At 41.1% G+C, this 25,586-nt stretch overlaps 1 protein-coding gene across 2 annotated transcripts in view; it reads left to right on the forward strand.

Moving 5' to 3' along the window:
• MYBBP1A (MYB binding protein 1a) overlaps positions 1–25,586 on the forward strand; it is a 78,202-nt gene that overhangs the window by 42,871 nt on the left and 9,745 nt on the right. For both annotated transcript variants that reach the window (XM_026708519.2, XM_087926572.1), the window contains exons 22-24: positions 330–461; positions 2,865–2,933; positions 23,836–23,949. In XM_026708519.2, the coding sequence (XP_026564304.1) occupies positions 330–461; positions 2,865–2,933; positions 23,836–23,949 (315 nt within the window). The remainder of the gene's footprint in view (positions 1–329; positions 462–2,864; positions 2,934–23,835; positions 23,950–25,586) is intronic.

The following is a 25,586-nucleotide window of genomic DNA, read 5'->3' on the forward strand; positions in this document are numbered from 1 at the left end:
TTTGTGACCTTCCCTGGTGGCTTCTCCAGAAAGTTAATGCTGGATTTGAAAGTCTTGTTAATTCAACGAGATGATTCATTAAAGCCGAGGCATTTCCCCCAGACCCATGTGAGTTCCACTCTGCTTCTTTCTAGCAATTTTTTGAAACCTGTGACTTCGATATGCATTCCCTATTTTCCCACATTTACAGGCAAGCCTACCTGTAAATCATAATTTTATTTCCTGCTTTGTGTCACATCTTGCGCAGAGCTATTTTCAGGAACTGTTGAATTGCGGTAAAGATGGATGACTTGCAAAACATGTCATCCTTCGCCTTTTTACTATTCTAGCATATTGATCTTGGCAGTGTGGATCTGGAACGGGTGACTGCCGTCTACAAGGAAGCTTTGAACTTGTTTCTGACAAAACGCAAGAGCCCGCTGACTGGAGCCATGTTTCTTGACCTGTTTGAACGCCACCCGGTAGGTGAAATGCGTCGCTTTCCTATTTTCCACATTACTTATTACAGGTTGTGTTCCCTTAATGACCACAATCAATTTTGACAACTTCATCACTAAGTGATGTGTTCGTTAAGCGAGACATCAATGTGACTGCGATGGGATTAACAGATTAACAGAGTTGGAAAGGACCTTGTAGGTCATCTAGTCCAACCCCCCGTCCAAGCAGGAGTTCCTACACCCATTTCTGATAAATTGCAGTCTAATGTCTCCTTGAAAGCCTCCAGTGATGAAGCTCCCACAACTTCTGAAGGCAACTTCTGTTCCACTGGTTGATTGTTCTCACTGTCAGAAAGTTTCTCCTTATTTCTAGGTTGAATCTCTCCTTGTTCAGTTTCCATCCATTATTCCTTGTCTGGCCTTTGGCTGCTTTGGAAAATAGCTTGACCCCTTCCTGTCTGTGGCAGCCCCTCAAATATTGGAAGACTGCTATCATGTCTCCCCTGGTCCTTCTCTTCATTAAACTAGACATGTCCAGTTCCTGTAACCGTTCATCGTATGTTTTACCCCTCCAAGCCCCTAATCATCCTGATTGCTCTTCTCTGTACTTTTTCTAGAGTCTCAACATCTTTTTTATAGTGTGTCGACCAAAACTGGAGCAGTATTCTCTAAGAACCTCATTTCCATTTCTGTTGTTAAGCAAATCACCCACAGTTATTAAGCAAGACATCATACCGCCATGATTTGCAGTTTTATTACTGCCTTCTCCATTGTCAGAAGCCAACTGTGACGCACATAGTTGGCAATCATGTAACTGTGGGATGTTACTATGCTCATAAGTACCTTCTGGTTGTGAAGCATCCAAATCTTGATCACCTGACAGTGATCAATACTGCAACAGTTGTAAATGTGAGGACTGGCCATAAAAGTTACTTTTTCATAGCTATTCTAATTTCAGACCGTTGCTAAAAAGGGCAGTCGTTCAATGAGGACTACCTGTATCGGCCTTGGTGAAGGCATTTGCATGTTTATTTGTTGCCCATCAGATGCATGTGAGGAAAGCATCCTCCCTCAAAAGAAAGGCATTTTTTGGTTTTTTTGACCAAAGAGAAAGTCTTCCATATCTCAATTAATCTACTTTAGGATGGTAACTTTGAAAGGTATTGGGGCTTCAACCCCCCCTCCCTGCCTACATTCCAACATTGGCTGAAAATTTTGAGAGCTGTAGCTAACACATTTCTAGGGAGCTCAAACAGGGCTGAGTAACCCAGGGGTGAGTAACCATGGCAACTTTATGACCTGAGGACTTCAACTCCCAGAATTCCTGAGCCTGCGTGGCCAGTTTAGGAATTCTGGGAATTGGAGTCCATAAAGTTGTAAAGTTACTATAGTTGTGCACCTCTGGACTAATTTATGATGGAATTGACTTTCTTTGTACGGTTCCTTCTTCTGGCATGGTGGCACATAGTGGCACATGGACATCATGGCACAAATATCAGAGGCACATACCGGACAATGCCTGTGATGTCAATAGAACCAGAGAAGAATAACCTTTAAATGCAACATCCTGTTTCTCACAGGATATAAATAGGACATGAAGGAAGCAGCCCAGGGGTGGGATTCAATTTTTTTAACAACCGGTTCTGTGGGCATGGCTTAGTTGGTGGGTGTGGCTTGGTGGTCATGTGACTGGTTGGGTGTGGCCAACTCAATATCACTCACATCAAGGCACGCATCTCCTCACCTGGCCTCTCATGACTGTGGGGATGCTGCAACAGTCGTAAGTATGAAAAACCATCATAAGTCACTTTTTTCAGTGGCATTGTAACTTTGAACGGTCACTCTGCAAAGTACCAGCAAAGGAGGAAAAAAAAACTCCAGAGAAGTTTCTGAGATAGGAAGTCTAGTCTTGCCAAGAATGTAATAAGGCTTAACAGAGAGGCAGTTTCTGTAAGCAACACCAGAATGTTTTCTTCCTGCCTTCCTAACAGGATTAGTCCAGTAATTTCTTCTAACAACCAGTTCTCCGAACTGCTTAGAATGTTAACAACCAGTTGTAGCAAATAGGTGCAAACTGGTAAAATCCCACTCCTGAAGCAGCCTTCTCCAATGGTTGTTTGCTCAGAAATGGTATGCAGAATTAGTATTCAGAGGCAATATCTCTGAATGTAGGGGATGTATGTGCCATCCCACTTAATAATATTGATTGTTTCTGCTATAAATTTGCCTACTCCGCTTTTAAAATCCTCTTCCACCTCATGTTGTGACAGCGAGTTCCACTAATTACCTTCTTCCTTTTGTCTGTTGTTTTTTATCAACTGAACTGAATGTGAGGTGTTTTTAAGAGAGTTTTTGTTGTCTGTTTGCAGAATATATTCCCAAATATGGTTCAGGCCTATTAACTGCTAGTCTTTTGTTTCCTGACAGATGATGTGCAAGCAATTAATTGAGGTAGTTGTCAAGTCGATCACGGATGGGGCCCGGCAGCACCAGCAGGTAACTGCAGATGCAAACCAATTGAGAAGGGAAAATGTGTTTTAGGCAGTGGGTGATCCAGTGGAGATTATACACTAGGCTTATACCTTTCACCAAAAGATAATTTTGTTTCTTAGGTTTTAGCATAATAAAATGTTTGAACCCAGCCACTCCCACTTGTAATACTTGCACCCTAGCGTTAGGGAAACCAGGTTATTAAGGCTTTTCAATCTAAAAATTAATTATGGTTTAGCATAATTTGTGAGCCCAGGTTACGAGTGAGTTCCTGACTCATTCCTTTCCCCCCTTAATTTACAAATTTCCTTTATGGCTGATATTATACCTGTGTCGCTGCTAATTATGATTATCATCTATCAAAGTTCCTAACATAATCACGATAATGACAGTTGCGTTACAATCAATCACACACAGAGTCTTAAGATTGGGACAGGTTATACTAAATGCTGTTTGAAGAAGGTCCGAGAAGAGGATCACTCACAATTATTTTTCCTCCTACGCATTCTTGTGTTGGGCTTCTGTCATTTGTGTTCTGTCTTTTCTCATCCTAACCAATCTCTTTCTGAATTAGGATCTGTAAATTAGCAAATCCAATTTTTGTTTGTGTCTAGTTACTAGCTTCAGCAATAATGAAGACATAATGCTAAATCATGATTAATACTCAGAGGGGAAGAGGGAGACACCCAATAGCTCAGTCCTACCTATCAACTGTTCAAGGTAGGAAAACGTCCCACCCACCAAATGTTCCCAGAAACCAATCTCTTTGAAGGAGATAGGTGGTCTAGAACCACAAAATATAAATAAATAATAAATAAACCCTCAGCCAACATGGCTATTTGCAGGGGGTCCTGGGAATTAGTTCAGCATCTGGCAGGCTACTGCCTTAAAACTTCCTCAGACAAGCATGACAAAATACTGAACAACTAGGATGCGTCTGTCGTAGTTTAGTTACGTTTCTACGTCTATGATTCATAATGGCTGCTGACCCTTTCTGCAGTCTGCCTTCCTTAGCAGTAGCAATAGCACTTAGACTTATATTCTGCTTCATAGTGCTTTACAGCCTTCTCTAAGCAGTTTACAGGTTCAGCATGTTGCTTCCAGCAATCTGGGTCCTCGTTTTACCGACCTTGGAAGGATGGAAGGATGAGTTGACCTTGAGCCAGTCAGGATCGAACTGCTGGCAGAGTCAGCCTGCAGTGCTGCATTCTAACTGTTGTGCCCTTCCATGTGATGATGTTGCCACATCTTTGAACAGGCTCTTCCCCTTTACTCTTTCCCCCACCCTGTTTGCCAATTGTAATAACTTGGAATAAATATTAGATGGAACAGGACAAGCTGGTAGAGCTGCTAAAGGTTGCCTTGAATGTCTAGCTCGTAGTGCGCTGTTGGCAATTGCAGCAGTTATAATCTCAGGACGTGCCTAGAATGTGGAATGATGTAAGCAGATTGTTTTCCTGGGAGTCTCTGTGCTTCATATAATTGTTTCTCTGATACTGTTCATAATTGCTGATGGTCTGCTTTCCAAATTCCACACCAAACAAAAACGGTTGGGATTTTCAGCCCTACACCCCACTTCCCACTAATATAATTTGATTTCATTTCTTTGGCCGTTTTTTTCTAATCACTCAAGTCAAAATGATTTCTTCAAATCATTCTCCCTGTGTGAACGCATGTGTATGCGTGTCGTGTAGGGGGAATTCTCTTGGTTTTTTTTTCTGTTGTTTCCCTGATTCCAGTATTAATTTATCCCTGCGTTATGAGCAATTTACATATTCATGCTCGAAAGTACCGTTAATTACCTGGTGTTTCCTCCCAGATGAGTGAACACAACAGGAATGGAGCTGTCACTCTTCCAGAGTTTTAGAAGGTGTTTACTGCTGAATCATTCCTGTGATTAAGATCAGAATAGCTTTCCATTAAATACATACATTGTCTTTTTAATCACAACAATGCCTGAAACACTGAAATCAGCTTGATTGAGGCAGCTAATAAATATAATAAATAATTAGATCAGCAGTAGCAATTTTTAAATGTCATGGTGTGCTGGGATAATGTAGCTAAAAGTGAATCCAAATATTTAAAAATATACAACTATTTTGTTTAAATAAAGGGTGCCTCCATGATGAATAGCTGTGTTCTGCTTATAGTAGTTGTAAAACTAATTCTTGTATGGTTTTGAAAGCTTTTGGCATAGATGTTTCCACCAGTTGGTAAAAACATTTTGCATACAGTATGGCGTGTAATAGAGTAATTTTCACTCTCAACTTTTAAATTTGCTGTGCCTGCTGCCAGACATAACTTTCTGTTTTTCTTCCTTGTCGCTCTAACAAAATGCAACTAGCACATTTAATAGCAGATAAAATGTTTCTATTTATTACATTTTTAAAAAATTCTACCATTCTTCCAAAAAAAAAAAAAAAGTAAGAGTACTATAATTGTCTTCGCCTCTCACCAATCCTAAAAGATAGACTAAGCTAACAGATGGCTCAAAGGGCTGATAGATGACAAGGAAAGACTAGATATAATCAATCAATCAATCAACCAACCAACCAATTAATAGGTATAGCATTGGTTTTGAACCTAGGTCTTCCTTCCCTCTTTCAATTCTCATATAAATTGTATTCATGAGAATGATATACTTGTTCAAGGATAACAGGAGCCATTGGAGCTAACAGGAGCCATTACTCAACCCAATTTCAATTATAAATTAACCACAACATGCTAGGTTAACATGTGATTAGTTAGCTTGTCATCTGGTATATTGTGTGCATACAGCCAATATGGAGGTTCACACTGAAATAGTGTGTGAAGTGGGTTCTAAGTATTTGCTGCTGCTGCTGCGTATGATTGATTGGAAGCCTGTATCCCCCATCATCCCTCTATACAGGAGTTCTGGATAAATAAAGAGATGGGGGAAAGATTGTTGCGGGGTCTGCAAAGGGGAGTTGATATGTGACCCCCAGCAACGTACATGATCTTTTGCTAGTGGCTGGAGGGTACGTCTGATCCAGATGGTCCCTTTAGCATCACTTCCAAGTGAATTTATTTAAGAAAGTGCACATTTCAAAAGACACCTTGGTTTATGTAAGACAGGGACATCAAACTGGATTTCTTCAAGGGCTGAACAGCATTGTAGTCCTCCTCTGTGGGCTGGCCAGGGTGACAAATCTGGCAAGAAAACATCGTAAAATGGGGCAAAACTCACTTAACAAATTTCTCAGTTAACAGCATAAATTTTGGGGTCAATTGTGGTCTTAAGTTGAGGACTACCTGTAATAACCTACGATTAAAGTGTTTCTCTCTAGCTTGTTATACATCAAGCTAAGCTATAGATACGTCATTTGGAGGGCCACGCTTATTCTTCAGGGATCGTGCATACTCAAAAAGGGGCGTGGCCAGGACAAAAGCTAATTTTAATTTAATTGAAATGCAATTAAAATGATGTTAAAGGAAGTATGATAATTCAGCCCAAATACAGTAGATTCAATCAGCTTCTCTTTAGTCGCCTTCAAAGTTAAAACTTGATGGCAGATTCTGGAAAGGCGCTGAGAGGGTATGGCATTGAGTATGGGAGGCCTGCAGTACAAGTGGTCTACAGCAGGGGTCTGCAACCTTGGCAACTTTAAGACTTGTGGACTTCAACTCCCAGAATTCCTCAGCCATCTTCTTGAAGTCCACAAGTCTTAAAGTTGCCAAGGTTGGAGACCCCTGGTCTACAGAACTGAGCTGTGCACACCTGTGCTAAACTGGTTTATCTAAACACGGTTTATTGAATGATCCAGTATTGATTAACTTTACTAATACACAGAAAGATTGAAATGGTTTCCTGCCTTTCCTGCTTGAGCTGGGAATTGGACCTCTAAGTTCCCTTCTAGCTCCGTTATTCTCTCATCTATATATACAGAAGCAAAATACCACTCATGCATCATCACAAATTCTCCAGAACTGTAAAGCCTACAAACTTGAAATTTGGCACGTATGTGGCTTCTAGATGCTCACTAAGAAATGACCATCAGAGCATTAGTATTTCCTATATTATTATTAACATGCTCTGATGCTAAGGGGTTCTACTCTCCCTCCCCATCTGAAAAGAAATCTGTTCCAAATGCAAAACGCAAGCAGTTTCAGTTTTAGTTTCACAGCACCCAATTAGCTTTAGTACAGAACAGTTGAGCTAAGCCATGCCCAGGCTCCTTGCTGTCTCCTTGCTCACACAGCAAATACTGTTTCAGTTTTCAAACAGCGCTCATCTCTCTCACACACTGATAGGACGCTAGGCAGATGAATACCGATGGATGCTGGTAGGCAGAGGCAGAATTTTTTCCCTTTATTTTCCTTCCCAAAAACTAAATCCAACCACACAGTTTCATAGTGAAGCACAGGTATCGAGCTAGTCTTTTTTAAACCACAGTGACTTGGTTTACACAGCATGGAAGTTCAAACCAAGCAAACAACTCATGTGTTACCTATAAGGTACCAATAGCAATGTATTCTCGTATCAAGCCTTTAGTGATTATAGAGGGTTCAGTTGACCAAGGGAACTGGCAGAAAGAGTGATGGGGTAATCAGAGAATGTCTGGAAATAGAAAACGGATCAATAACTGATTAGGAGATGACTTCATACTCTCTGCTATAGCCAGAGAAATCCTGATTCATTGAGATTAAAAGGTTCAGTGCATGCTTTAAAAATATTAAATTACTTGCATAAAAATTGAGGTTCCAAAGTATGTGCAATTTTATGCTTTTTTCAATTCTCAGCGAGTGCATTTGGCTGAAATCCTAAAGAGCAACAATATCTAGTCTTTAAAAAGTGAAAAAGAGCTTAGCTCTAGTTTCCTGTTTTCCATATTTAATTAGCTCTCTCTTCCTATTTTTAAGGAAGCCGCCTACGTTAGACAAAATGGAAAAGAGTTAAGTCCTGCTAAATGGGAAAGGCTCTGGCTTCAGGCCAGGCGAGCGCTTAAGCAATTTTAATTTCGAGTGAGCCAATTGATCGTTTTCTCTCTCTTCTTAAAATTCAGGAGAAACAGTGCTGTCTCATTTAGTCTCATTTTTGATTCAGTTAACCTGTTCCAGTCTTAGAATGTCAGCGTTTGTTATACATAGAGTTTATGCAAAAAAGTCATATGGTACACCTGAAGCCTGCCAATTGTTATTTAATTTTTTAGACACAAATCCCTTTTCACCCTTATGGGTGGTCTGAAGCCTGAGAATTTGAGGGTTCTGCACAGTTCAGATACTCCTCTACTTACGACCATTTGTATATAGGTAGTCCTCAATATGCAACCATAATTGAGACCAAAATTTCAGTTGTGAAGTAAGACATCTTTTTTATAGTGTGGTGACCAAAACTGGATGCAGTACTCTAGGTGTGGTCTTACTAAGGCTTTATAGAAGTGGTATTAGTACCTCGTTTGATCTTGATTGTATCCCTCTGTTTATGCAACTTAGGATTGCATTAGCTTTTTTGGCTGCTGCTGCACACTGCTGGCTCATATTTAGCTGGTTGTCCACTAAGGCTCCAAAATCCCTCTCACAGTTGCTGCTATTAAGCCTGGTTTCACCCAGTCTGGGTGTACTTTTGATTTTTCTTGCCTACGTGTAAGTCTTGACTTTTCACTATGTTGAATTTCATTTTGTTAGATAGGGCCCAGTGTTCAAAAGTCTGTCAAGATCCATCCTCTTGAGTTCCTCCTTCAGGTCCTGGCATTTCTCCAGCTATTCATATTCCTTTTTCCCAATGTTGCTGTCACTTGGCACCACTACATCTATCACCACCACTGTCTTCTGGTGCTTGTCTACTATAAAGGTAAAGGTTCCCCTCGCACATACGTGCTAGTTGTTTCCGGCTCTAGGGAGCGGTGCTCATCTCCATTACTAAGCCAAAGAGCCAGCGCTGTCCGAAGATGTCTCCGTGGTCATGTGGCTGGCATGACTAAAAGCCAAAGACACATGGAATGCTGTTCCCTTCCCATCAAAGTGGTCCCTATTTTTCTACTTGCATTTTTACATGCTTTCAAACTGCTAGGTTGGCAGAAGCTGGGATAAGTAACGGGAGCTCACTCCGTTACATTGCACTAGGGATTCGAACCGCCAAACTGCCAACCTTTCTGATTGACAAGTTCAGCGTCTTAGCCACTGAGTCACTGCATCCCACTTGTCTACTATACTACTAGTCTATTGTTATACTGGCTGGATAGCGTAGAGGTTAGAGCTCTGTATTTGATGTGGGTCACTGAAGTTCAAATCCTGGCTGGCACCTACCTTAGCACTAAAGGCCCACGAGCAAAGAGCCCTTAATGCTTCACCTGCCTACCTCAAAATATGAGAGTGATGCAAACTAGGAGAATCAAGCCAGCTCCAACATTCCCTGGATTAACAAGGTTTGCATCACATGTTGGGTAACCAGGAAAATCTGATGATTAAGTGGGCTACCGGAACAAACCATACATGAATGAGATGTGTGTGCGAGTTTGTGTGTGCACAATAAAAATAAGATTCATTCACAAGAAAGTCTTACAAATTCTGTCATTATCACATTCATTTTATTAGAACAGAAAATATTTTTATTTCATTTAGGGATAGAAGATTGATCTAGCCTTCTTGATAAACTGTAATTAAGTTGATTGTGCTTGAATTTCTTTCTTAAAGGAAGTTCTTTTGTTTGAGAAAATCAGTTTAAGTTGACAAAAAGTAAGAATTGGGGAGAAATTTGTTCCAGGCATGTTCTACTGTAATCTTAATCAACCCTACCTAAGTATCAGTGCAAATTGAACTGCAGCATTCAATTTGGTTTAATGTGTACGCTTCATATATTTCAATGTTTTCCAATTTTAAAATTGTACACATGCCTTTGCATTTTAAGATGAAATACAAGCATAAAAATGTTATTAGGGATGAGAAAGAAGCTTTTGGCTTCTTAAAACTGACATTTATTATTAGCAGCTGAACTGTAATCCAAGATACTTTGATATAATACAAGTGTTAGTTTTTAGATTCAATACGATTCTCATTTGTTGTTACTAATCTGATGTTGGATGAAGGACAGCTGAGTTCCCATTAAAATGGATAATCAAATTACCCTTCATTCTTTTCATATGTATGTTTCTACAAGGTTTTTCATTCTTCCAATGTAATTTGCAATTTACGTCTGTTCTTCAGCATAAAGATGTCTCTCTCCATCCTGAACAGTATGCAAAAGCATAGCTGGCAGGTTATTATGTTTGTGTCACATTAGTTTATCTGCTCTTTAGCAAGACAAACGTCATTTTACAGTTACTAGCTTTACACTTAGTCCTTGACTTATGACCTGCCACTCACCAACTGCTTGAAGTTATGACAGACTTACCTTGAGGCTATTTACATTCCACATGTGAAGTTCCAATGGTTGCCCCAACCAGGTCATGTGACTGAACTTTGTGCGTTTGGTAGCACAGCCAAATTTATGGCCATTTGCAGTGTTCTGTGGTCATGTGACCACGTTTTATGATGGCTTTGTTGAAAATGGCACTTACTTCCAATTTTTGGCAAAACCACACCCATGGCAACCCATTGGTTTGCTTAATAACAATAGCACTTAGACTTATATATCACTTTACAGTGCTTTACAGCCCTCTCTAAGCAGTTTACAGAGCCAGCCTATTTTCCCCAACAATCTGGGCCCTCATTTTACCCACCTCTGAAAGATGGAAAGCTGAGTCAACCTTGAGCCTGGTGGGATTTTATCTGCCAAATTGTAAGCAGCTGGCTGCAAAAGTAGCTTGCAGTACTGCACTCTAACCACTGCGCCACCAAAGCTCTCTATGACACAAAGAAACATCACAGTCTAATTCTAATGTATACATACTTTATACATGGCGGGGGGAAAAGAATCCTGCAAGTTTACAAGATGGATGGCATAATCCAGGATGCTGCAACCTAAGTAGACAAAATTATTTTGTTAGTTCAAGGTCATTGAGTATAGCGCAGGATGAAATGAGGATCTTACTTTTGGAAGGATCATGATTGGGCCATGTGATGTGATGACAGCCAAGGGAAGATGGATTTGTAGTTTGGGGAATTTGGAATTCCACAGATGTGCCAGTTACTATCCTAATAAGATTACTTTTGAGATATGTTTTTTCTCAGAGTTACTGATTGGAATGGAGGGTTGCTGGAATGCTGACATTTAAGGTAGATCAAGCGACAACCATTATAAATATAGGTCAGCTACCAAATGTCTGAATTTTTTAATCACATAACCTCAAAGATGCTGCAATGATTGTGTGAAAAATAGTCACAATTCATTTTCACTGCTGTTGTAGCTTTGAACAGTCGCGAAATGAACTGTTGTAAGTCGAGGACTGCCTGTCCGTGAATAAGGACAACCAATGAGAGTTACAACTGAACCCATATGTACAACTGAATCCACACATGCAACCTTCTACAATGCAGTTACAAATCTGGGACTAGAACAACTAGTAACCAGCAACACTAGACTTAACAACTGCCTCGATCTCATCTTCTGCAATAGTTTGAATTCAATTTACAGAATACAAATTAAAGAACCCTTTTCCAACAGTGACCACAACATGATTGACTTTTGTCTCAACATAAGCCCACACAAAAATCATCACAACGACGGAATCCCCAATTATAACTTTAAAAAAGGCAACTATGATCTTATAAAAAATGATCTCTCATCCCTTGATTGGCAATTTCTATTCACTGGATGCAATACTGTTGAAGACCATTACAACATATTTTTACTTGAAGTCAAAAGAGTCATCAAACTATATGTACCAACAACAACTCCCAAAACCAGAAAAAACAAATTACCCAAAACAATAAGGAAGCTTCAATCCAAAAAGAAATTACTTTGGTGGAAAAACAAATCTGGTCACGTTGCCAACTTCAAAAGCTGATACAAAAATTTATGCCACCAGATAAAAACTGAATGCCCTAATTATCACATTAAACAAGAGGAAAACCTTCTACGGACCAATTCCACCCGTGCTTTCTACAATTTTGTAAACAACAAACTAAAAGACTCAAGGTCCATCCCACCCCTGAAAGGACCTAATGGTAAAGACTGCAACGACGACACCATTAAAGCCAACATCTTTAACACATTCTTCGGCTCAGTATTTGTAAACAGCAATGGATCATGCCCAGTATTTCCTAGATGAACCACAGACAACTACAATGATCTAGTACATATCAATTTTACAGAAGGCAATGTTGAAAAACACTACGCAATCTAAAACCATCTCTATCTATTGGACCGGATGGAATATGTGCCTACTTCTTAAAAAAAACTATCCACTGCTATAGCCAAACCTCTAAGCATAATCTTTTGAAAAATCTTTCAGGACCAATTCCTTGCCAAAACTATGGTCACAAGCCACGGTCATCCCCATCATCAAAAAGGGAGACCCCAGCCTAGTTGAAAATTACAGACCAATCTCCTTATGCTGCGTCACCTGTAAAGTCATGGAATCAATTATTAACCAATCCATCATCCTCCACTTAGAAACAAGCAACCTACTCTCTAATAAACAATTTGGTTTCAGAAAAAAACTATCATGTAATCTGCAACTCTTACACTGCAAAAACATATAGACTACACAACTTGATCAGGGCAAAGCAATAGACGCAATCTACATAGACTTCTGTAAAGCCTTTGATTCAGTGGTACACAACAAACTACTCCTAAAACTAAAATCTTAGGGTCTCTCTGGACACCTGCATATCGGGATAGAAACATTCCTGTCAAACAGACAACAAATGGTCAAAATTGGGAGTGCTCTATCAAATTCTGTACCTGTCAACAGTGGTGTCCCCCAAGGCAGTGTTCTAGGACCAACCCTTTTCATACTCTACATAAATGACCTCTGTGATCATATTAAGATCAACTGCGTTCTTTTCGCTGATGATGTAAAGCTATTCAACACCACAGACAATACTGCTACCCTTCAAAAAGACCTTGACTATGTATCAGAACAGTCAAACAAACGGCAACTTCAAATCTCAACCAATAAATGCTCTGTCTTACATATTGGCAAAAAAAATCAGAAAATAAAATACAGGCTGAATAGTCAAGACCTTGTTGATGATCCAAATTCTGTCAAGGTTCTTGGAGTATTCATCTCTAATGATCTAAGTGCTAGAGCCCACTGTAATTACATAGCCAAAAAGGTGTTAAGAGTTGTTAACCTAATCTTACGTAGCTTTTTGTCTGGTAATATTACACTACTAACCAGAGCGTACAAAACATTTGCTAGAGCAATACTCGAATATAGCTCATCAGTCTGGAACCCACATTACGTATCTGATATTAACACAGTTGAGAATGTCCAGAAATATTTCACAAGAAGAGTTCTCTACTCCTCTACTCGTTGAAGAATACCTTATGCCACCAGACTTGAAATTCTAGACCTAGAAAAGCTAGAACTACACCGCCTTCGGTCCGATCTAAGTATAGTATATAAAATCATACATTGCAATGTCCTACCAGTCAATGAATACTTCAGCTTCAACCATAACAACACAAGAGCAAGCAATAGATACAAACTCAAGGTTAATCGCACCAAACTTGATTGCAGGAAATACAACTTTAGCAACAGAGTGGTCAATGTCTGGAATACTCTACCTGACTCTGTAGTTTTTTTCCCCAAACCCCAAGAACTTTAACCTTAGACTGTCTACTATTGACCTCATGCCATTTCTAAGAGGTCTGTAGGGGGCATGCACAAGCGTACCAACGTGCCTACCGTCCCTGTCCTATTGTTTCTTTTCTTTTCTTTTTCTGATATGTATCCATGTATTCATAGCTATGTTTTTACTTATACCTATTAGCTTGTAAGCAATTGACAAACCAAATAAATAAAAAATAAAAATAAAGTTTGCAAGGGAGGTTTCATAGAAGAGAAACGGAAGAGGAGAACGACAAGGAAGGCTGTGTGTTTTAGAGGGACAGCATGCTCAGCTGTGAGGGATGAAGAGCTTCTCCCATCAATAGATGCCATTAGCAAGTTGAGAGTGGGTTTGCTCATTGTGAGCAGCTGAATGAATAGTCCCTGCTGAATAGGTGGAATACTGCATCTAGTTTTGGTCACCACATTACAAAAAAGATGTTGAGACTTTGGAAAAAATGCAGAGAAGAGCAACTAAGTTGATTAAAGGCCTGGAGACTAAACATATGAAGAATGGTTGCAGGATTTGTGTTTGGCTAGTCTAGAGACTCACTGGAGAAGAGCCTAATGCTGGGAAAGATCAATAGACAGATCAATAGAAGGGCGGGGACGACAGAGAATGAGGTGGCTGGATGGAGTCATTGAAGCAGTAGGTGTGAGCTTAAATGGACTCTAGAAGATGGTAGAGAACAGGAAGGCCTGGAGGAACGTTGTCCAATGGGGTTGCGATGAGTTGGACACGATTTCGCAACTAACAACAGGTCTAGAGAAAAGAAGGACCAGTGGGCACATGATAGAACTATTCCAGTATTTGAGGGACTGCCACAGAGAGGAGGGGGTCAAGCTATTTTCTGAAGCACCTGAAGGCCAGACAACGAATAATGGATGGAAGCTGAACAAGGAGAGGTTCAACCTGGAAATAAGGAGAAATTTTCTGACGGTGAAAGCAATCAACCAATGGAACAGCTTTCCTTCAGAAGTTGTGGGAGCTTCATCACTAGGGTTTTTTAAGAAAAGGCTAGACAGCTATCTATCTGAAATGGTATAGGATCTCCTGCTTGAGCAGGGGGGTGGACTGGAGGACCTCCAAGGTCCCTTCCAGCCCTATTTTAATCACAAGGAACCATAGGATGCAGAAACTGTAAGATGAAGACAGCCAATTATCTGGGAATGAGCGAATTGAGGAAATAAGTAGGGAGAGCTAACATGAGTTTGGCAATAGAATTTGGCAGAGAGCAAGGGAAAGAGGCTTGTAACAGATTTTTCCCTTTAAAAGGACAGTATGTTCTTGGCTAATCTGAGAAGGGTATTAGGAGAAATAATGGTGCATTAAAGACAACGAGATGAACATGGTTCTACAGCCATGAACTGTAATGGTTGTGGAATGTTGTGTTCCATTCCCGCCTGAAGAACAACTTGGCATGGGTTTGCCGCAAATGCAATTTTGGAATGTTCAAGCAACACTCGGGCAACCTTACAACAAAGACATAACAACCAGAGCAGATAGAATCAAGGAAAGGGACAACCAGAGATAAAGGACCACATCAGATATTCTCCATTGCTGGAACTCCGAAACAATGTTGAGTCCATCGCAGAGAAACAGGATATATAGTATATGTCAACTTGCAAAGCATCCCCTGAACTGCTCTCGAGTTGCCATGAGCAAGCAGGATGGGAGAGTGGACTTCGTAGCTGCATCAAGGAGCTGCTATCTCAGTCAAAACAAGGCACATTCCAACCAATACACCAAGGTCGTCTCCATGGGAACCCACAGTGGCAGACAGTTTATATAGATATATTGGGAATGCATAAGAGGGCTCCTGTTTGTATTAAAGCTCAAACTTGCTAAACACTTTAAACACTTTGTGATTTCAGGCGTGGGTCTGTTGTTCGTTGTTCAGTCACTAAGTTGGGTCCAACTCTTTGCAACCCCATGGACCCTAGCACCCCAGGCTCTCCTGTCCTCTACTGTCCCCTGGAGTTTGCTCGAATTCACGTTCCTTGTGTTGATGACATTCTCTAAGCATCTCATCCTTTGCCATCTTTTTCTCCTTTGGCTTTCAATCTTTCCCAGCATCAGGATCTTTTTCAGTGAGTCCTCTCTTCTCATTAGTGGATCTAGCGCAGGTCTTTGAAACGTCCGTGAGGAGGTCTTTTCAAACAAATGTTTGAAAAGTGTGCAAACCAGATTGATCCAGGAGTGGAAAGTTTTAATCCCTGGTATATCACAGTCTGGTCAGGGTGGGCTTCAAAAATCTTAGCAAAGGGTTCTATGCCCAGTTTCTAGATGGGCGTGGCCATGGTGGGTGTGGCCTAGTCGGCCTCCTGCACCACAGGGTGGGGGGTGGGGATTGCCGTCCCTGAGCTCCGGAAGCTTTCCTTGAGCCTCCAGGAGGATGAAAATGGCCTCCCGGGGCTCCGGAGGCTCTCTGGAAGCCAGAAACGGGCCTATTTCCGGCCTTCCCTAACTTCCGGGGACCCGTTTTTTGCCTTCCCCAAGCCTCTGCATGCACCCTGCACTTACCTACACCAAAAACGGGCTGCGTGGGGACTCCTGGGAGGGATGGGGTGGGCGGGGCCAGCCAGGAGTGGGATTTGGAAGTTCTCCAGACTGCACAGAATCTTAGTTAGGGGCTCTACCGAACCCTTTCGAATCCCCAGCAGCCTACCCATGAATCTGGTACTGCAGCTCCTAGAACAGTGGTAGCTAACCTTTTTGGGCTACTGTGCCAAAAATTGTGTGTGTGCTTGTGCGCGAGTGCTTGCGTGCCAGCACCCAGAAGGCAATGCGTGCACCTCCCTTGCCCCCTGCGCATGCACGCGCAATCCCTCCCCTGCTGCCGCCCCCTTACCTGCACTGCACCTCACAGCTGATTTTTGGCTGGTTTGAGGCCTTTTTCGGCCTCCCAGAGGCTTGAAAAAAGCTTCTGCAGGCTTTGCAGGATGAATAATAGGCCTGTTTCATCACTTCCTGAAGTGATGTCACTTCCTCAAGTGACAAAATGGGCCTATTATTCACCCTGCAAAGCCTGCAGAGGCTTTTTTCAAGCCTCTAGGAGGCCGAAAAAGGCCTCAAACCAGCCAAAAATCAGCTGTGAGGCATGCGCATGCATAGTGAGGTAAGTTTGCCTGCAAGTCATGTGCTGGCACAAATGGCTCTGTGTGCTACCTATCACAGACATGCCATAGGTTCACCATCACAGTCCCAGAAATTGAGCCAACATGGATATTTGCTCTGAATTCTGTTGAGTTGGGAGTCCACCACATCCAGTGGACCCAAAGCTGGGAAAGCCTGTCCTAATATAAGGATTACACTCATATACAAGTTGTCTCCTTAACTTGAAACCATTCGTTTAATGACCAAAGTTACAATGGCACTGATAAAAGGGACTTATGACCATTGCCGCAGCAACCATGGTCATGTGATCAAAATTAAGCCGCTTGGCAATTGACTCATATTTATGACAGTTGCAGTATCCCAGGGTCACCTGATTACCTATTGCAATCTTCTAACCAGCAAAGTGTATGGGGAAGGCAGATTCACTCAACGACCGTGTTACTAACTTAACAGCTGCAGTGATTCACTTAACGACTGTGGCAAGAAAGGTTGTAAAATGGGGCAAAACTCCCTTAACAAATGTCATTCAGCAACAGAAATGTTGGGCACAATTGTGGTTGGAAATCGAGGATTACCTGCATGCCATTTATAGACATTCCTTTTATGCCCACTAAGTTTCTGTCCCACCTTTTTCTAAAAGATTCTTTCAGGTAAAATAGATGAATGTGTGGGGAGCTAGTTTGCTGCAATGCAGAACATCAGCCTTTAGCAACATCTATATTTACAAAATTTCCCAGGGCCTCACAGACATTCTTAGAATATTAAAATGCTAGGTGACAGCAGCCCAAGGGCTTTGGGAATATCCCCAGATGTCCAGAAAAAGGGAAAAGTAAGGTGAATGTTGTCAAAGGCATCTGCAAGGGAAAGAAGAAATGGCATGGAATATGGGTATTCATTGTGCAGGACGCATGGATTCACTTAACAACTGTGGCAAGAAAGATTGTAAAATGCGGTAAAACTCACTTAACAACTGTCTTGCGCTTAGGAACAGAATTTTGGGGCTCAATTTTGGTTGTAAGTTGAAGACCACCTGTACTTCTTGTCCGGCCTTCAGGTGACAGATCCTTCAAGTCCTCTTGCTCGGCCATCCTTGTCTTAATGGCTACCGTTGAGCTGTGAGTTGGGAAGCTGAAGTGAAACCTTGTGGCTACATGAAGCTCAGTCTTATGCAAGTCCCCGACTCTCTGATTTCCAAAATCTCCTCCCACAACCCCCTCCTCCAAATAAACCTTGGAGATGGAGATGGGGTTTTGGGGTTTTTTTTTAATTTGTAAACTTTTTGAATATAATGTTGTCAGGGCATGTCATTTATAGAAAGGCAAAGAAAGAACAAAAAGGAACATTAACATATATACTAATAATAATAATAGCGTAATGGAATAATTTTAACTAGCTTTCTCTTTATATATTAGCTGATTTTTAATTCTGTTCATTATATTGGCATATTTACAATTATAAACCATCTTTATATTTAATTCATACCTAGCAATAACCTTTCTTCCTCTAATTTCTACCTCTTCTCTCTAACCACTTGTAAAATCTATTCCATGTTAAGTAAGTAATTGGAGCTGTTTTTGTAATGCTACGAATCTTTTGATAAAATGGGATGAGTCCAGGGTTTTTCTCATGATTGTTACGGACAGTATGAAACTGGTGAGGGTAAGCAGAAAGACCATAAATAAACTAATCAGCAAAAACTAGCTTTTTTGTTGTTTCTGCTTAAGATGTTGATTCCACAGTTGTTGCCAAGCAATGGCTGGGGTTTCTCTCTCTTCTTTTGCATATTTCTGTCCTCATTAATTACATTTGTTTTTTGGGGGGGTGAACCTCTTTCTTTTGGCAAATGCCTTGTAGGGAACAGTCTTTCCCACCCTGATATATTCTGATGCCAAGCTAGCTGGGTGGTTTTGAGAATTGAACACTCCTATAAACATGTCAGATCAGGAAGATCGATAGTAACAGTCTTATTACTTCTGGTTCCAAAAAAATTATCGTTTAGATATATTCATAGATGACAAATCGATCATTGGAATCTATGTATAATAACAGCCACCAGGTTCATTAGCAGGGTATTTTTGCTCATAGCTGGAAACAAACCAGTGGTGAAGTACTCCAACCTGATTTGCCAATACATTTTTTAAAAGAATCTTCTAAAAGACAGTGCTAGGTTAGATAATGAAGTGAAACTGAGAAATTGGGTTGAACCTACTTGCTAAGTATGATGCAACGTTGGATGTTTATTTGCTTGATGCTGCTGGTTTTATGGAAATTCCAGCATGAACATCCAGAAAGACAGATTCGTACATGACCATAAGCCACAGTTAAGTCCTTTGTATCACTCACGTTATTTTGGACTCTCCTCTCTCATTGGCTCCAGAGAGCTTGACCAGTGGCTGGAGGTCATGGAAAGTGTGGTGCAAAATATCTGGAACAGAGATTCTCAACCTTGGCAACTTCAATTCCCTTGTTACTTCAATTCCCAGAATTCCCATGCTGGCTGGGGAATTCTGGGAGTCAAAGTCCACATATCTTCCAAGTTGCCAAGATTGAGAAATGTTGATCTGGAGAGTTGACAAAGCTTGTTTTAGTGGGACTGATGGGAGGTGGAACGAGTCCAAGCATGCTAACTCTTCTCCTTCTAATGCTAACCCTTCCAACTGTGGAAGAGGAAATATTGGAACCATGTAAACTTAATGCAAGCTTGGACTCCTTTTGGATGGGGGTTTGGCCCCCAAACTACTACTCTTCAGCTGCCAGAGATCCTCTTCTAAATATGCTTGAGACTCTCTGCCACGTCGAAACAGAAAATGCACGACAAATGTTATGTAAGCCTGTAGTGTAGCTGAACAAGAGAATGAAGAAAAATGTCAAAGCTATTCCATCACCACTTTGAACATAGCGCCCTCAAGCCTCTTCAGAATATTAAACGTCTCCAGATCTCCCCCCTCAAATTGCCCACCCATCACTGACTTAGTACATCATGAAAATGAAGGGCCATTACAGGTAGTCCTCAAGTAACAACTGCAACTGTGCCCAAAATCTGTTGCTAAGTGAGATAGTTAAGTGAGTTTTGCCTCATCTTATGACCTTTCTTGCCACTGCACGAATCACTGCAGTTGTTAAGTTAGTAACAGGGTTGAAAGTGAATCTGGATTGACTTTGCTTGTCAGAAGATCACAAAAGGGGATCACATGATCCGGGGCGACCCTGCAACAGTCATAAATAGGAGTCAGTTGTTAAGCATCTGGGTTTTGATCACATGACCACAGGGATGCTGCAATGATCAAAGGACTTGGGGTGACAGGATAGCAGTCTTCCACCATCCAAAGGATTGCCACAAAGTGTTGTGGCCTGCCAATGGCCAGTGGAGCTGCCAGCAGATTTGGATAATGAGAAGGTTGGGGAGGAACATGGACCAGTCCTGGAGTCTGGGGAAGGCTCTGACGAGTGCTCTGCATCAGAGGCAGAGATGGGGTCAGGGCCGTCTGACAGTCATCAGCTGCCTTTGGAGTCAGAGTTCAGTGGGGGAGAAGAACAGCTGGAGCCTGTTCACAGCGTAAGCATGCACAGAGCTGCCAGACAAAGGGAATACCTAAGGAACAAGGGTCGACTCAGGAGTAAAGCCAGAGGTGGATGGTGAATGGGTTGGGTTACTCCTATAGGGAATAAAAGAGGAGCAAAGGGGGAGTGGGTTTTTACAGGAAACAATTTGGGTGAAGATGTGTTCCTGCATTCTTGCTAAGCGTTGTTTGCTACAGTGTGGTGCCTGAAGGATATCGGTCTGACAGCTCTCCAGGCCTGATAAGGGTCAGTAATTGGGAAGTATCTTGAAAAACTGTTGGCCGAGATTTTGCTGGAAAGGAATTCACTGTAAACTCAATAAAAAGGGGTTTATTGGGACAAGGAGTTGGCTTCATGCTATTGGGGAAACCTAGGTCACAACACAAAGGGGTTCTCCAAAGCACCAGAAAGCAAGACAAGAAGTGAGGGATGGAATCTAATAAAAGAAAGAACCAATCTAGAACTAACAAGGAATTTCTTGACAATGAGAACAATTAACCAGTAGAATGATTTGCCTCTCGAAGTTGTGAATGCTCCAACACTGGAAGTTTTTAAGAAGAGATTGGACAACCCTTTGCATGAAATGGCATAGGGTTTCCTGCCTGAGCAGGGCATGGGACTAGATGATCTCCAAAGTCCCTTCCCCTTCTGTTATTCTGTTGTTCTGATCATTAGTGTGAAAACGCTTATAAGTCACTTTTTTTCAGTGCCGTTGTAACTTTTGAACAATCACTTGATGCACTGTTGTAAACCAAGGACTATACCTGTGCAAAGTCTTAGATTTTGCTTTTGAAATATTTCCAGAGAACAGCATAGACTTCTGCATTGCTGTACAGTATGTCTGCTTCTGCTTCGGGTGGATATGTCAGTGCCAGTCAGGAACGTTGATAAATACAAGTTAATCAGCCTGGCCATTTGCTGAAAGCTGTGCTAAATCAAATTACTCACATTCATGCCCATAGGGATTTTTGAAGTAAGCAGCCTTATGCGGAGTGCTGAAAAGAGCCGGAAATAGTAAGGCTAAGGAATTAAGGCTTGAGACAAGAAAAGGAAAAGGAAACATCTAAATCTGCTTTATACCAACCCCATTCATTCCTAATACCTTTCCATGTTGTTTAGTTCTTCCAAAAAACCAACTTTGCTTCTAACATATCCAGGAGTGGGATTCAAATTTTTAACAACCGGTTCTGTGGGTGTGGCGTAGTTGGTGGGTGTGGCTTGGTGGTCATGTGACTGGGTGGACGTGGCTTGGTGGTCATGTTATAGGCTGGGCGTGGCCAACTCAATATCACTCACATCGAGGCACGCATCTCCTCGCCTGGTTTCTCATGACTGTGGGGATGCTGCAACAGTCGTAAGTGTGAAAAATGGTCATAAGTCACTTTTTTCAGTGCCATTGTAACTTTGAATGGTCACTCCACACAAGCAAAGTACCAGCAAAGGAGGGGAAAAAAACTCCAGAGAAGTTCCTGAGACAGGAAGTCTAGTCCTGCCAAGAATGTAATAAGAGTTAATGGAGAGGCAGTTTCTGTAAGCAACATCAGAATGTTTCCTTTCTGCCTTCCTTACAGGATTAGTCCAGTAATTTCTTCTAACAACCGGTTCTCTGAACTGCTTAGAATGTTAACAACTGGTTCTAGCGAATAGGTGCGAACTGGTAGAATCCCACCCCTGAACATATCCATACATTCCTAAATTACTTTTCATTCTTCAAAATGGTTGGCTTTTTAAAAGGATCTCAACTTCATCCAGCCACATTTTCTCAGTCTTTCCCTTCCTCTCAATCCAGTCATTCTTCTCTTACGATTCTCGGTCCACATTCTCTCGAGAGGTCTATATCAGGGCTGCCAAACTTGCATCTTCACAGCGTCGTCACATGACGTATCACAACTTTCCCCCCTTCACTAAACTGGGTGTGGACATGGCCAGCGCATGACATATCTGGCCCGTGGGCTGCGAGTTTGACAGCCCTGGTCTATATGACCAAACTGCCGCAGATTACCTCACTCTTAACAGTCTACACCCAATGTAGAACAAAGTGAGCAGCGATATGCTTTTCTACACAGCGTTTACACTTCCGATCATACCATTTATTGCTTTTCTTACCCACACTGGCATGTTTTAAAATTTCTCCTCCTAATTGTACTGGTTTTGCTGTTATGCCAATGTACACACTTTTTTCTATCAATCCTCTTTTTTTTTCTACCATTGATACATAATTTGCAATTGTTCACCCCACTGGTCTTGTCAAATGCAGTGATTTTGGTCTTTGATGCATTAGCTTTCATAACAGGAAGTCTCATTCCATTCTGTAGCTTATCTAACTTTAATTTAAAGCAAATTATTTGGGTTTCCCACCAGGAGCTCGTTATCGTCTGCATACAAAAATACATGTCAGTTCATATTTCTACTGTCACTGCTTAGCATTACTTACAAAATAAAACACAAGAGAGTTTCTTTAGTTCAGCATTGAAGTTGAAAATAACCAAACTCAGAGACCTTCAAGAATTCTACAGTTCCTTACCTCATTTATCCATAAATATATTAAAAAGCCAAGGGGATAGTTCATATCCTTGTCTTGTTCATTATTGGGTGTTGAACCATTTGTTAAGCGTGGTATTTATTCTCATTCATGCTTTACTTCTGTTAATGTTTCTTTAAGTAAATGGCATGTTAATAGATGTTAGATAGATTGGTATTCCTTTGTTTGTTCATACTTCCTTTCCATTTCCACATGCAGCCATATTGACTTTAGCTATATTTTTCCTCCATTGCTATTCATCTTTGCAAATGTTGGGGTCAATAATTATCTCACAAAATTGAATTTGTTTATTTTTGTTTCATTTGCATGCCACCTTTATTATTTTTACAAATAACTCAAGATGGCAAATGTATCTAACATACCTTCCTCCTATTTATCCCACAACAGCAACCCTATGAGATGGGTTGGGCTGAGAGAGAGAGCTCAAATTTGCAGAAATATGCAGTGCAAAATATTACCAAGCTTTGATCTGAATACTGTTAGCATAAATGAGGCAGTTTTGCTTAAAAATGCAGAGCAAAGCAATATTGCAGTTCGCGTCCCACGGCAGTCCTTTGACCAATTAGGCTGCCTCTTTGATAACTATCAGAAATAATGGCAAAGATACTTAGGTTTCACTTTAGTACGAAAACCTAGTTGCAGAGGGGTTTAAATTTAAACCGTGTCTCTTGGAATTTTGAGAAACTTGGCCTGTTTCTAGAACTGCATCAGATTCAAAGGGACAAAGGTGTTTTGGAGAACAAGGGAGTACAATTGTGCCTTTTTGTCTGCAATTCTTCAAAACCGCACCTTTCCCTGGATTGTGTGGTTGGGACAATCTATCTGCTGTTTTGTTTTAAGGTATTTCAGATAAAAGTTACGGGAGCATTCCTACAAGCTCTGAAGAACCTTTTAACTGCTACCCTGTGAATTCTCTGCTTGTTATTTGAGAAAAAAAAGTATTATATTTCACCGTCTCTCTCTCTTCTTTTCTTCCCCTTTCTCCCATCCACCCCCAAATTTCTGTTTCAGACCCAGGCATGTCTGCTTCTCCAGAAAGCCCTGCAGAACAAGTGTTTTAAGCTTTCATTGTCTGGAAAAGAGTGGGAAGATTTGATCAGGGAAAGCACCCATCAAATTACTGAGGTAGGACAAGTCAATCTGACTTTACATTTCCTGATATGCTTCATATTCCTCTTTCTTTTTTAACCTCTATTTGTGTTGTGAAAAAAAAAGTGAGGGCTGAAACTGAAAATGGCCTGTTTTAGAGCAACAGAGATGAGTTTGGAAGAGGGTATGTGGTGTCTGTTAATAAAGTATGAGACTAGCCTGGAAAAACAGGGAAACATTTAGATAAACATTTAGATTTCTTTATTGATTAAGTGGGATTGGACACACAAGGAATTTGTTTACAGCACATAAGCTCTCAGTGTACATAAAAGCAATAAGTGACAGAGCATTATCGTAGTCATTGTAAAAAATACATTCATCATAAATCATAAGATACAACATTTAGTGATAGTCATAGGATACTAAATAAGAAATCAACATAAATCATACTAGGATATTAAAAATAAAACAATATAAATTGTAATGTACAAGCAACAAAGTCATAGTCATTATAGAAGATAAAGAAGTAGATAATAGGAAAGATGAGAAGAATAATAGCAATACAACCTTACTAGATAGTTTGACAGTGTTTGGGAATTAGTTGTTTAGCAGAGTGATGACCAGCATGATATCACTCCTGTCAGGGCGCCTGTGGCAGCTCGAGCATTCTGCCAGTGAAAACGGGCTCCTGGGCTCTGTTTTCAGCCATGACAGCCTCCTGTTGCGCACGCCCTCCTGATCTCCATTTTCGCTGGCAGTTGACTGCAGGAGGCCATTGTGGCTGAAAACAAAGCCTGGGATGGCTGTGCGTGGCCCTCCTGAGCTCCATTTTTGCTGGCAGAGGCACCATGGGCTGTCCTTCGCTGTATCCAGGGCGCTCCCATGGGCCAGTTCTAAGCACCTCGTGGGCCGGATTTGGCCTGTGGGCCTTGAGTTTGACACTCCTGCCCTGTAGCATTGTTTCAAGGGTCGGAATTGAAACAGTTTATGTCCAGGTGTGCGAGAGGTCTGTAGATACTCAAGATTGTCCTACCTTGATACCCCTTGGTATAAAAGGAAGGGAGAGATACGAGAAACATTGTCAATCTAGTATTATAACTTGTATTAATAAAGTAGAATTTTAGTGGTATCTTATTTCCTGACTACATCGGGGTCCCCAAACTTAACTGGCTGGAGAATTCTGGGAGTTGAAGTTCACACGTCTTAAAAGTTGTCAAGTTTGGAGATCCCTGGCCTACATAAAAGGGCTGACATCACTCTTGAAAGCCTGTCAGTGTTTCCCCTTTGCTCCCTCTTATAATAAGGAGAGTTAAGATGGGACAGTCTTTATCTCTTTCTCACACTTTGCTGTTTACCCAGACTTAATTCCTTTTTTGTTAATAGTTTTTGCATTCCTTCTCCAAGGAACCATCTAGTGGAAGTCCGTTGTAACTTTGAGTGGTCACTAAACAGTCAGTTGTAAGTATATAGCCATTACATAGCAAAGAGACAAACAGAAGAAGAAGCTAGTCCAAGGAAAGGGGAAATAAGTAATGAGAGAGGTGCAATGCTTGTCTAAAACAGTATTCACTTAGTTCAGTATCTCCGTACAGTTACATCAGAGTTACTTATGCTGAATTTGAATCCACTACAAGGTAAACAGTATTGTAAGCCTTTGCTTAGACCCGTGTTTT

The sequence above is a fragment of the Pseudonaja textilis genome, chromosome 1, assembly GCF_049901715.1.
Source record: "Pseudonaja textilis isolate UNSWEBS1 chromosome 1, rPseTex1.2, whole genome shotgun sequence".
Classification (NCBI taxonomy): Eukaryota; Metazoa; Chordata; class Lepidosauria; order Squamata; family Elapidae; genus Pseudonaja; species Pseudonaja textilis.